General features: G+C 44.6%; 1 protein-coding gene across 6 annotated transcripts in view; it reads right to left on the bottom strand.

Moving 5' to 3' along the window:
* MAP4K3 (mitogen-activated protein kinase kinase kinase kinase 3) overlaps positions 1-14045 on the bottom strand; it is a 399677-nt gene extending 385632 nt beyond the window's left edge. For 2 of the 6 annotated variants that reach the window (XM_073557519.1, XM_073557520.1), the window contains exon 1: positions 13611-14045. In XM_073557519.1, coding sequence (XP_073413620.1) covers positions 13611-13706 — 96 coding nt within the window. In that variant the 5' untranslated portion in view covers positions 13707-14045. The remainder of the gene's footprint in view (positions 1-13610) is intronic. The other 4 variants (XM_073557521.1, XM_073557523.1, XM_073557522.1 and 1 more) reach the window with 3 other exon arrangements.
* Positions 14046-14499: the final 454 nt, after the last annotated feature.

Raw genomic sequence — 14499 nt, 5'->3', positions numbered from 1 at the left:
TCTATTTTGCATTTATTTTGAATGCTGGATAAAAAAAAATAACACTACATAACATGATCAGATTATGTAACAAACTGAGCAAATGATTTTGAGGACCCATATGCAGGGCTGTGGGGTCAGAGTCGTGGAGTCGGATTTGGTGTCCATTCTGGTGGAATTGGAATCGGTATAAAATGTAACAACTCCTAAAATATATTGGGTACGGTAGTACACTGCAGGATGTGCTGTAAATGGTTTCACAATAATTTGGGAAAGTTTTGAAACGTCCTATAAATGTCTGTTCTGTTCCTGATCTAAGGATCTTGGCTTTTAGTTGAGATGAATCTGTGCTGCACTTTATGTCCATGCTCAGGAATGAGGCAGGGCTGGGGAGTCAGGAGTCAGGGAAATTGAGGTTTGGCTTACCGACTCCACAGTCCTGTCCATATGGCACCCATAGAAATCTACAGGCTCATATACACCTATAAACACTAGCATCTATGAAATAGCTAATTGTAGTTTGCTACTTGACACGGCCTGGTCTTGTCTAATCATTTATTCAAGCTTTGCTTTCTGGATCCACTCAATGTTAACCAACATCAAAGTTATTGGAGAGTTTTGAAATTTTGACGAGGATTCGCAACATTTCTGCTCCAAAGCCTCGTCCAAAACCTTAGTTTACACATAGCTTTGAAATAGTTTCCCTTCATTATTGCATGCCATCATCAGTTTATGATCAATGAGAGGTCCACCCTCTGAGAATCTCACTGATGCAGAGAATAGCCAGGGTGCTCCCTAACACTGGGCTCAGCAGGGAAAAACAAGACGGTAATGCAAGACTAAGCTGACACTATGCTCCCCTAATTCTCCAGAAAAAGACGGGCAAAATGTCTGATGCCTCCTTAATCTGGTTGTCCATGGATAAAAATTGTTTTGCTAAGGGCTCAGACAGAATTACAGAAATTAAAGATAGACTCAACTTCACTGAAACCTTATCATCTGGTCCTCTCTAGTTTTTATTCCGCGGTCACAACTCAACAAGGAATGGTAGTAATGGCTGCTCCGCTAATCCCTTACTGAAACAGAAAAGACCATCGGGGGCCAGGTACGCATCTAAATGGAGGCTGCAGGGTATCTAGGAGGCGGTTTCTCGCCCATTTTCATTTCAAGTCTGAGCCTTTAGAAAAGTATCAGGAACCTTTCTAAATAATCAGTTCTTGAAAAATATTTCCAGAGCTGCGTGAAAGCAAAACTACAATTACATTATCCTCCTTTACAGCCATATAAGCCAACTACTGATGACAGGGTGAAGGGGGAAACTTTGGCTTCTCTCAACCAAAAACTGGTCTCTTTCGGAAAAAGAGAGGGTAAAACAAAACTGGAGGAGGTTGTGACACATTAAGGCTATGTTCATATGTCCAGTAATCATCGTTCAGAAAGGATCCAGCAGCAATGGACAAACAAGTTGTGCAGACACATTTATTGTTCGGCTAAAAAAAAAAAATGATTGCAACTGGATCAGGTTTTTTTTTTTTTTTTAACACTGAAGTCTGTGGAAAATGGATCTGTTACATAGCTAAACGTTTTTCTTTGAATTGAGAAGGATCAGTTTTTTGTTTACTGGATCAGTTTCAAAACGAAGAAAACTGATGGTTATTTAATATATCCTTTTTTCATAGATTTCAATGTTAAAACAGATCCAGTTGAAATCAGATACGGTAATTTTAGCGGGACAAAAATAGTTGAGTCTGCACAACTTTTTTTTCTCAACGAATTGCTGCTGGATCCTGTCTTCAGGATTATTAGAGGACATGCGAACAGAGCCTTAGAAAACTTTTCTGCTTAGGTTACAGTCCCATGGGGCACAAAGGCAGCAGATTTTCTATCCAAATTTTCCGGACAGAAATCTAGATGGGTCAGAGGGCTGTATTTCCCAATCCACATACAGATCGCGGGTTTCCCAACCCGAATTTACTGCCTCATGTGTATCTATGAGCCTGTAAGTTTGGGTCTGTAGATCTGCGGTTAGTCCATGAATTGTGCTATGCATACACACTGTGAAATACACATGTCTGTACCCGAACTTACAATACCAGCATTGTGCATGAGATTTTCAAAAAACAGTGATGTTAAGAATCTATAGCAAATCAATTGGTGTTGCAGATACTGCAGATTCCAACTGCTGCAATACAACGATCCACAACGGTAAATAAGACAAGCGTGAGTGTATAGCAGCTACACCCGTAAGTGCCAGCGTCGGTGTCAACAACACGGCTCCTGTTTCTATTCCCATGTCGGGGCACCATGTGTACTCAGCTCGCATTTCACCCCCTCACCCTGCATCAACATCTCTTACACAAACACAAAGTTTTTCTTGCCTTTGATGTATCTATGTTTGTTTGCTTAAATACAGTAAAAACCTACAAGTGTCAGTACAATCCTATTATAAGCACAGAAGATAAAGACTATGGACTGGTGCTGGAAATGGGACCCACATCTCAGACATTTATGGCATACTCTGTGGCCATGTGGTAAATGTCCTTGTTGGAAATAACCCTTAAAAGATAAGAAAAGGGGTTGTCTGATGAAAACAAGTTACCAACTAACCACAGGATTGGTGTGCGCCAGACCGCTGGATCCCGAACTGATCGGAATGGGGCAGTTTTGTCCCTGTTATAATCCACTCTTGTAAAGGTGTTGTCCGGCCATAGGGTTTCAAGACTGATGTCACGCTATGTGACCGCAGACACGTGATCCTCACATTGCACATTGCGAGGATTCACCGATGCCGGGAGCGGGTCACTTGTGGCCAGACGTGTTTGGCCTCACTAAATACACTGGCAATGATTGAGGCCAAGCACACCTAGTTGGCATTTGACCATATGTACATTGGGGAAAATAAGTATTTGATCCACTGGCGATTTTGCAAGTTTTCCCACCTACAAAGAATGGAGAGGTCTGTAAATTTTATTGCAGGTACAGTTCAACTGTGAGACACAGAATCTAAAATAAAAACCAGAAAATCACATTGTATGATTTGTAAATAATTAAATTGCATTTTATTGCTTGAACTAATGTAAGTATTTGATCACCTACCAATCAGCAAAAATTCTGTCTCTCACAGACATGTTAGTTTTTCTTTAAAGGGAATCTGTCACCCTTTTTTCGGCCTATGAGCTGCCGGCATTGAAATCAGGGGCTTATCTACAGCATTCTGTAATGCCGTACATAAGTCCCCGATGTAACCTGGAAGAGAAGAAAAACACGTTAGATTATACTCACCGGAGGGGGCGGTCCGGTCCAATGGGTGTTGCGGTCCAGTCCGACGCCTCCCATCTTCATACGATGCTGTCCTCTTCCCTTCCTGTAGTGGCTCCGGCGCAGGCAGCCTATTGAGGGCAGAGCAGAGTCCTGCAGTGCGCAGGCGTCGGGAGAGGTCTGGCGCCTGCGCACTGCAGGACTCTGCTCTGCCCTCAACAGGGCAGAGCAGTGCGGCTGCGCCGCAGCCACTACAGGGAGGGAAGAAGAGGACAGCATCGTATGAAGATGGGAGGCGTCGGACCGGACCGCGACACCCATCGGACCGGAAAGCCCCCTCCGGTGAGTATAATCTAACTCGTTTTTCTTATCTTTCAGGTTACATCGGGGGCTTATCTACGGCATTACAGAATGCTGTAGATAAGCCCCTGATGTCAATGCCGGCAGCTGATAGTCAAAAAAAGGGTGACAGATTACCTTTAAGAAGCTTTCCTACTCTTCACTCATTACCTGTATTAATTGCACTTGTTTGAATTTGTTACCTGTACAAAAAAAACCTGTCCACACACTCAATCATTCACATCCCAACCTCTCCACAATGGCCAAGACCAAAGAGCTGTCTAGGGACATGAAGGACAAAATTGTAGACCTGCACAAGACTGCGATGGGCTACAGGACAATAGGCAAGAAGCTTGGCGAGAAGGCAAAATCTGTTGGCACAATTGTTAGAAAATGGAAGAAACACAAGATGATTGTCAATCTTCCACGGTCTGGGGCTCCATGCAAGGTTTTGCCTTGTGGGGCAAGGATGATTCTGAGAAAGGTCAGGAAGCAGCCCAGAACTACACGAGAGGACCTGGTCAATGACCTCAAGAGAGCTGGGACCAAAGTATAAAACATTATCGTTAGTACCACACTTCGCCGTTATGGATTAAAATCCTGCAGGGCACGAAAGATGCCCCTTCTCACACCAGCACATGTCCAGGTACATTTGAAGTTCGCCAATGACCATCTTGATGATCCAGAGGAGGCACGGGAAAAGATCATGTGGTCAGATGAGACAAAATAGAACTTTTGGTATCAACTCCACATGTAATGTTTGGAGGAAGAAAGATGAGCACAAGTCTAAGAACACCTTCCCAACCGTGAAGCATGGTGGGGGAAACATCATACTTTGGGGGTACTTTTCTGTAAAGGTGACAGTATGACTGCACTGTATTGAAGGTAGAATGGATAGGATCATGTATTACGAGATTTTGGCCATTTGGTCAACAACCTCATTCCCTCAGTAAAAGCATTGAAGATGGGTTGTGGAAACGTCTTTCAGCATGACAATGACCCAAAACACACAGCCAGGGCAACTAAGGTGTGGCTCCGTAAGAAGCATTTCAAGGTCTTTGAGTGGCCTAGCCAGTCTCAAGACCTGAACCCAATAGATAATCTCTGGAGGGAGCTGAAACTCAATGTTGCCCAGTGACAACTCTGAAATCTAAAAGGTCTGGAGAAGATGTATATGGAGGAGTGGGCAAAAATCCCTGCTGCAGTGTGTGCAAACTTTGTCAAGTTTCTGTACCAAATATTAAGCTCTGTTTTTCTATTGTATCAAATACTTATTTCATGCCATCAAATGCAAATTAATTACATAAAAGTTATACAATGTGATTTTCTGGTTTTTAGTTTTAGAATCTGTCTCACATTTGAAGTGTACCTACAATAAAAATTACAGACCTCTCAATTCCCTGTAGGTGGGAAAACTTGCAAAATTGGTAGTGTATCAAATGCTTATTTTCCTCTCTGTATGCAAATTGCATACTGGTGACCACGCACCTGCACCACAGAATCCTCACAGCGCACAGTGTGCGCACTGTGAAGATTCACAAGTCTGCAGCCCGATAAAGTAACTGCATAGCTATACCCTAGAGCGGGACCACCCCTTTAAGTCAAAGCAGGAAACTTTTTGGGACTCAAGAACTGAACCTGGAACGAGGTAATGATAGGTCGAGAGATTTATACAGACAAGTGCGATATATAAAAACACCTAAGATGGCAATCATTATCTCAAGTGTACTTATAGTTGCTGAGTGGCACAGTAATGCCAATCACTGACAGCTTACTTTAGGACAGAGGTCAGACATTTAAAGGGCCTGTCACACTAAGCGATATCGCTAGCAATATCGCTATAACTTGTGACGTTATAGCGATATTGCTAGCGATATCGCTGTGTCTGATACTTACCTACAACCCGCGCCCTCGCTGATTATCGCTGATCGCGCGAGAACAGGCTGGACTGTTTCTCGTCGTCAGCTTCCTGCTGTGACGACGAGCGACGCGTGGAGCCGGGCGGGAGGACGCAGGACCGCCTGGTGTGACAGGTAAGTAGCGACCCCCGTCCCCAGCGATGTCGATAGTGAGATCTGCCTGTTTGGCAGCTCACTAGCGACCACTTAGCGATGTACCAGCGATCCTGACCGCGTCATATCGCTGGTCGGGATCGCTGGTACATCGCTAAGTGTGACAGTACCCTAACCCCTTTTCTCCCAATGGTGGTTTGCATGTTAATGCCCAGGCCAATTTTTAACAATTCTGACCACTGTCCCTTTATGAGGTAATAACTCTGGAACGCTTCCATGGATCCTGGTGATTCTGACATTGTTTTCTCGTGATATATTGTACTTCATGTTAGTGGAAAAATTTCATTCATATAACTTGCGTTTATTTGTGAAAAAAACGGAAATTTGGCGAAAATTTCGCAATTTTCCAATTTTGAATTTTTATGCTCTTAAATCACAGAGATATGGCACACAAAAAACTTAATAAGTAACATTCCCCACATGCCTACTTTACATCAGCACAATTTGGGAAACAAAATTTTTTTTGTTAGGAAGTTATAAGGGTTAAAAGTTGACCAGCGATTTCTCATTTTTACAACACCATTTTATTTTTAGGGACCACATCACATTTGAAGTCACTTTGAGGGGTCGATATGATAGAAAATACCCAAAAGTGACACCATTCTAAAACCTGCACCCCTCAAGGTGCTCAAAACCACATTCAAGAAGTTTATTAACCCTTCAGGTGCTTCACAGGAATTTTTTGAATGTTTAAAAAAAAATGAACATTTAACTTTTTTCACAAAAAACATTACTTCAGGTTCAATTTTTTTTATTTTACCAAGGGTAACAGGAGAAATTTGACTGGAAAAGTTATTGTGCAATTTGTCCTGCGTACGCCGAAACCTGATATGTGGGGGGGAACCACTGTTTGGGCGCATGGCAGAGCTCGGAAGGGAAGGAGAGCCGTTTGACTTTTTCACAGCAAAATTGGCTGGAATTCAGATCGGACGCCATGTCAAGTTTAGAGAGCCCCTGATGTGCCTAAACAGTGGAAACCCCCGACAAGTGACCCCATTTTGGAAACTTGACCCCCCCCCAAGGAACTTATCTAGATATGTAGTGAGCACTTTGAACCCCCAAGGGCTTCACAGAAGTTTATAACGTACAGCCGTACAACTAAAAAATCATATTTTTTCCACAAAAATGATCTCTTCACACCCAATCGTTATTTTCCCAAGAGTAACAGGACCCCAAAAGTTATTGTGCAATTTGTCCTGAGTAAGCCGATACCCCATATGTGGGGGTAAACCACTATTTGGGCGCATGGCAGAGCTCGGAAGGGAAGCAGCGCCATTTGACTTTTTTGGCTGGAATTGAGATTGGACGCCATGTCGCATTTGGAAAGCCCCTGAAGTGCCAAAACAGTGGAAACCCCCGAATTCTAACTCCAACCCTAACCCCAACACACCCCTAGCCCTAATGGGAAAATGGAGATAAATACATTTTTTTTTATTTTATTATTTTTCCCTAACTAAGGGGGTGATAACGGGGGGTTTGATTTACTATTTATGGCGGGTTTTAATTTTTGGCAGCTGTCATATGCTAAAAGACACTTTTTATTGTAAAAATAGTTTATGCATCACCACATCTTGAGAGCTATAATTTTTCCATATTTTGACCCACCGAGTCATGTGAGGTCTTATTTTTCGCGGGACGAGTTGACGTTTTTATTGGTACCATTTTCGGGCACGTGACTTTTTTTATCGCTTTTTATTCCGATTTTTAGGACGCAGAATGAATAAAAACCAGCGTTTCATGAATTTCTTTTGGGGGGTGCGTTTACACCATTCCGCGTGCGGTAAAATTGATAAAGCGGTTTTATTCTTTGGGTCAGTACGGTTACAGCGATACCTCATTTATGTCTTTTTTTATGTTTCGGCGCTTTTATGCAATGAAAACAATTTTATATAAAAAATAATTATTTTTACATCGCTTTATTCTGCGAGCTATAACTTTTTTACTTTTTCTCTGATGACGCTGTGTGGCGGCTCGTTTTTTGCGGGACAAGGTGACGTGACAGCGGTACCATGGTTATTTATATCCGTCTTTTTGATCGCGCGTTTTTGCACTTTTTGTTCGGCTGTATGATGATAAAGCTTTATTTTTTGCGTCGTTTTTTATTTTTATTTTTTAAGGGGTTCAATAAAGGGGTTAACTAGTGGGACAGTTTTATAGGGCGGGTCGTTACGGATGCGGCGATACCAAATATGTGTACTTTTTGTTTGTTTGTTTTTTTGCTTTTCAAAAAATGAATTAGGGAATTTTTTTTTTTTTATTTATTTAGCGATTTTTTATAAATTATTTTTACACTTTTTTCTTTTTAAACTTTATTACAATGTCCCAGGGGGGACATAACTGTCATGTGACAGATCGCTTATCTGTCACATCACAGATCGCTGTGACAGATCAGCGATCTGTCACAGGCAGTGCTGCATGCTTCCTCATGCCGGCGCTTTGCAACATGAGGAAGCCGCCTCCCTGCAGGCCCCCGAAGGTCCCCACCGCCATTTTGGATTTGGGGACCTGCAGGGAAGGAGACCCCCGCAGCGGCACTGCACATCGCGCTGCTGTGAGGGTCTCAGGGAAGCACGGAGGGAGCCCCCTCCCTCCCGATGCTTCCCTAAACTCCCGGTACACTGCGATCGTGTTTGATCACAGTGTGCCAGGGGTTAACGTGTCAGGGGCGGTCCGTAACCGCCCCTGACACATAGTGCCGGGTGTCAGCTGTGATAATCAGCTGACACCCGGCCGCCATTAGCTGCGCTCCCCCCGTGAGCGCAGCTGATCGCATTAGACGTACTATTCCGTCCTTGGGACTTAGGACCCAGGTCACATGGACGGAATAGTACGTCTAGTGTAGGAATGGGGTTAATATAGAAGCTTCTACTTGTACCAGGACTGGGAACTTATAAAGGAGTAAAACGAACTTTTTCACAAAAACAGCGCCACCCCTGTGCAAGGGTTGTGATTAGCATTACTGCTCAGGTTTATGCATTAGAAATGCTTTTTATATTTGGTACAAGCCCTTCGTGTTACAACAGGGAGCACTTTTAGAGACAGACCAACCATAGATGCCATTTTACTATTTACTACACAACCAGCAGAAAAAAGTTATACAAATACTATGCCAGCTATCTGGCTCTATTAAAAGTATGTTTTTCTCTGAATGCTGTAGCGTTTCAGACACAAACATACATGGCTGAGATCGTACAGCCAGTGCCTGATACATGATGTCCACGGTTTGGGCAGCATGTATCAGCTGACAGGTTCCCTTTAATGGCAATATCTAAAAAGTATAGAAGAAACAATTAATCTGAAAAGTTTGGTCAGTGCTTTGCATGATGATGGCAGAATGATGACTGCAAGTTAATATTTCCTTCATGTACTCTATTGACTGCAAGGCCCTTAAAATCTCATTGGTTCAACTTAAAGAGTTAAATATCTTGCATAAAAAAAATAATTTAAAAAACCTGAGCTCTCCTGAAAACAGCCAGTATTCCTGCTATAAAAAAACAACAACACACAATATTTACCCTCCGTTCCAGTATTGGGTCCCATGCTTGGATATGTGCGTGTGTATATGTTTTTATGTATGTGCATGTGTGTATGTGTATCTAGCTGTTTGTATATACTGTAATTGTAAAGAACAGCAGAATCAACGTGGCTCTTTAAATGGTTATTCACTAAATAATAAAATTATCCCAGATCCATCAGATCATGGATAACTTGTTGATCAGTGGGGATTCGACCACTGGGCCCCCCAAAGATCCTGAGAACAGGGGTCTGCAGTCTCGTCCTGGATGGAGCAGAGTTGTACATGCTGGCCACCTTCTCTACTCATTATCTATAGAGCAGTGCGCTCAGGTATTTCCATCAGTTCCATAGACAATGAATAATGTAGATACCACACTTGCTGGCATGTCTCACAGTGTTCTATTCACGGACACAGCCTTCAGAACCGAATGCTAACACACACACATAAATATATATTTTTTTTATTACACAGGTTTAGTTGGTCCTGCCATTAAAGCTTCATACGTACTGTACATTTTGTCTTTACTTGTGTTATGTTTGTGTAATAGTTAATTTTGTTTCTTGATCTGAAACATTTGTGTGACAACAAACATGAAATGAATAGGAGATCAGGAAGGGGGCAAACACTTTTTCACACAGCTGTATGTCAGACAGATCTTTGAAGAGTTTCTCCACTAGTAACCAAGTTAAACAAAAGGGAATCTGGCAATTGAACTGACAGTATAAACTAAGCACACAGCCTTGTAGGGGATACAGCTCCTAAAAAAGAAAAATCGAACCTTTAGTGCTTTGTGAGCTGCCTCCGTCATGCAGAAACTGACGTTTAACCAAATATAGTAATCACGGGGCTCGGTGCACCCTCGGTGTGGCCGAGAGACGCCGTGCACTGGTTTTGCGTCCCCTGCCTCCCTCACTGGTGATTGACCGCACTAGCTTGCCTCTCTCTATAGGCAGCGCTTACTTCAGAGCTGTCAATCACCAGCGATAGGAGACAGCTACCTGCAAAACCAGTGGGCGGCACAGTGTACTGAGCTTCTTGGCCACACCAAGGATTAATTAAGACACGAAAAACTGACATTTAATGAGGCCAAGGACGCAACGAGCACGCTGAAAAGCATATTTGAATAAACTATGGATTCTGCAGGATAGTGGCTGATTCTGACGGTTTGTATACAGTCTCCAACGCAAAGGCTGACAGTAGCTCACCCGCCCTCGATTTACAGCCTGATGTATGGACAGGGCGATACGAGACTGTATGTTAGGGTCAGAAGACCGCGCATTGCCTTGTGGAAAGGGATTGTGAAGCACAACTTTCAGAACCCAGCCTCACCGTGCAATTTTTTTTTTTAGTGGTTAGATCCCCCTACAAGGCTACATGCTTAGTTTATACTGTCTGTTTGGGTCCAGAGAAGTGTAAGAAAACAAGAAACTTGTACTCATCTTCCAAACAGCAGCTAATCCTCCAAAGTCCGTATTGTGTTCCCCAATAGTTCCCAAACACCAACGTCCAAGGGGAAAATCTGTGCAGATGGAACCAATCAGGCTGCAGCCAATCAGTTAGCAGCGGTCACCTGAAACGCTTTCCTCCCCCCTCCCTGCGTCGGGTGTTGATGAAACTAGCAGTACATTTTGCACAAAGTGTGGTGACACAGCCCTGGTCAGAGAGGAGAGTATACCATTTATGGCTTCTAACATCACCACGGGCCCATCATGATTCATTTATTTAGTAGTGGAGAGCCCCTTTAAGGCTAAGTGCACACGGAGCAGAAAATTTCTGCTCAAAAACCTGACTCCCTTCCCAGAAACTGCGCTTTTTTGTCATTGCGTTTTCCGCACGCTTTTGTCACGTTTTTGCACGGTTTTGATGCGTTTTTTCCGGTGCATTTTAAAAAAAGCATTGAACTAGCCAGAAACGCGGAAAAATCCGCGAAATTAATGAGCATGCTGCGTTTTTTACTGCAATGCGGTTTTTTGCGGTAAAAAAAAGCATCAATATGCACAAAGTGCAAAATGCATAGAAATTAATGGGAAGCTTATTTTTAGCGGTTTTATAGTCAAAACCGCTAAAAAAACGGTGTGTGAACACGGCCTAAGAATATCTTCTAAAGTGCTCCTGTCTCAATGGTAACTTTTGTATCAACAGCCAAAAACTTATACCAGCGACTTCACGAGTGACCGAAAATGTGAAAACCACAACAGGAATAACACAATAACAAAATGAACTGTATGTACCTCATCTCTTCCCCAGTGATCCGGTGTTAGGCTGTGTGCCCACGTTCAGGATTTTTTGCGTTTTTTTCCCCTGCAAAACGCTTAAAAAAATGCATACATTAAGCATCCCATTATTAGAATGCATTCCGCAATTTTGGTGCCCATGCTGCGTTTTTTCCATTAAAACAAATGCATCACGGAAAAAAACGCAGCATGTTCATTAATTTAACTGAAAATCTGCGAATTTGCCACTATGTTCATTGTATTAGGATGCTCCGGAAAAGGACACGAAAAATCCACAAAAAAAAATGCACAAAAAATGCGATAAAAACGCGCCAAAAAAAGCGAAAAGGAAATGCAGATTTCCTGCAGAGGAGTCCGGTTTTGCTCAGGAAAATTCTGCTTACGTGAGCACATAGCCTAAAACTTCCAGCCGTGCTTCCCCATCTTTTTTTTACAAGCCGCCGACACATGACTGCAGCCAATCGGTGGGCTCAGATGCCAATATGGCATCATCACTCACCGGCAGGAGACCAATGCCAGTCACTTGTCAACAAAGATTATAGGGAGAGAAGAGGCAGACGGACTTCATTTTGTTATCACCTCTGTTGCAGTTTGACTTTTTTTTTCTCTAAAGCTGCGAACACTAGAAGCTTCAGGAAAAAATAACTACAGAGAGAAACGGGGCGAAACGGGGTGATTCCTTTTTACAATATTTTTTATCATTATTTTAACCGACGTCTTCTGCTAGAAAAACTGATGTCTTAGAAGGCTGGAAAAATGCAGTGTGAACATTCCCTTAGGCTTTAGCTGCAATGACTTTTGGAAGCCAAGCATTACTTAATGAGAACTCCCTGCACTCACTGACAATTCCCAGGAATACACAAGATGCACTTCTTGCTGGAGCCGCGCACAACAGAACAGTCACCGGCCGAGGAGTTTCATCGCAAACATGACAACTATGTCTGAAACTGGACGGCATAATGTATTGTACAGAGCTCCGGGCAGGTATAATGGCAATTATCACAGCAGCTATGGACAACACTTGTACTGTCAGCGCTACACATATATGTGGGCCAGGCTGTGGCCAGCAGTCCCGCTCCACCAGGCAGCAGAGAGAGCCACAATGTTGGGGGTCCGGAAATAGGCCACGGCGGGGGTCACTGAATACAGGATAAAAACCTAATGTGAACACCCACGATAATACATGTAACCCCACCGACCATACAAGATCAGGGTCCCTGTGTGAATGCATGGGTGGTGCGCACCCTGAGACCCCACATGGCTGTCAGCATCACAGAAGGAAGTGGAGGTCACACATGTCCACTACCTCATCTTCCAACCCTGTTCTTTGGGATTGTTGGGGGTCTCAGCAGCGTGACCCTTGGAAATAATCTATCCATCAATTATTTGGTGGACGGGTACATTTATTTAGGTGGCCCACCCCCATTAGACTTAGCCCACTCCTCAACTCCGTGCTTTCAGTACAGAATGACAGCTGCCAGCTGATAGGTTGCTAAGGGCAACACGTAAACTTTCTGCAAGAAATAAAGTTGGCATTCCCTTGTCGCAGATGGCACTATAATTTGCCATAGTCTGCAATGGTAACGTCATCTGATGTCACCAAAGAGGCTCTCCGTGGGATGGGGGGGCACAAAGCCTCCTTCCGTGGGGTACAAATGCCACCTTCCGTGGGGCACAACGCCACCTTCCGTGGGGCACAACGCCGCCTTCCGTGGGGCACAACGCCGCCTTCCGTGGGGCACAACGCCGCCTTCCGTGGGGCACAACGCCACCTACCGTGGGGCACAACGCCACCTACCGTGGGGCACAACGCCACCTACCGTGGGGCACAACGCCACCTTCCGTGGGGCACAACACCGCCTTACGGCGAAATTGCCCCTCTAGACACCACATGACAGTTTTAACATCTACAGAAAGCTCAGAACCCCACGTACGTAAGAGTACGACCGACATGGCAGTTCCTGCCACCTGGGCACCATCTCCACCTGTGTGCCAGCCCTGCCAGCAGTCGTCCAGCTCCTGCCTATGAGGAAAGTTGCACAAGTCTACCAGTGTAATGCAGCGGGCGCACAGCACTGACCATCTATGGCCGGGCACAGGCCTCTCAGGGTGGCACTGCCATGGATCTGCACTGACTGCCCACATCCTGGCACTGGCCGGAGCTCACAGCTGGCCCGCCATGCCCCCTTCCCACACTCCTGCCCGGTTTACCTTGTAGACATCCCCGTACGTGCCGCTGCCAATCCTCTGGATGAGCTCGAAATCCTCCTGCGGATTCCTCCGGGACAGGTCGCAGCCTGTGCTCATGGTGACCGCCCGGGGGGCCCCGGAGCCCGCGCACTGTCACGGGCAGGCTCAGGGCAGCAGCTCTCCGTTCACAGCTCGAAAAACAACCGGGTTTGGCCTGGAAGCCTCCAACAGCAGAAGACGTAGATACGTACGGAGCCAGGAGAATTCAAGCCCCGTACATCCCACAACATGGCTCCCGAACCGGGCCTGTGCGCAGGCGCAGTGCGGGGGCAGAGGCCTGTGCCAGGGGAGGGGAGAGAGTTACGGCGACGAGAGGAGGGCAGCGGGAGCGAGCGAGGGAGGCCGAGCGGGAGCGAGCGAGGGAGGCCGAGCGGGAGCGAGCGAGGGAGGCCGAGCGGGAGCGGGCCACAGACCCGCTGTACACAGGGAGAGGGGGAGCCGGGCATACACACATGCAAATATATGTGCAGATACATGTATACACACTGAGAAAGCTGTGTGTGACCCAAATTGCTGCCACTGACACACAGCTCATTCTCAAAAAATCCTCATAGACGAAAAATAATAACTAGAGTGCTATTTTTTTTATACGCATTTGTACATAAATATATACACACACTCGCTAATATGCATATACACTGCTCAAAAAAATAAAGGGAACGCTAAAACATCACATCCTAGATATCACTGAATGAAATATTCCAGTTACTCATCTTTATTCGTTACGTAGAGGAATGCGTCGCAAACAATAAAACATAAAAATGATCAATGCAAATCAAAATGAATATCCCATGGAGGTCTGGATTTGGAATGATATTCAAAATCAAAGTGTAAAATTAAATTACAGGCT

This window comes from Dendrobates tinctorius, unplaced genomic scaffold (assembly GCF_039654945.1).
Source record: "Dendrobates tinctorius isolate UK_male_01 unplaced genomic scaffold, ASM3965494v1 ptg000250l, whole genome shotgun sequence".
Taxonomy (NCBI): domain Eukaryota; kingdom Metazoa; phylum Chordata; class Amphibia; order Anura; family Dendrobatidae; genus Dendrobates; species Dendrobates tinctorius.
This window is presented reverse-complemented; position numbering and strand designations above follow the sequence as displayed.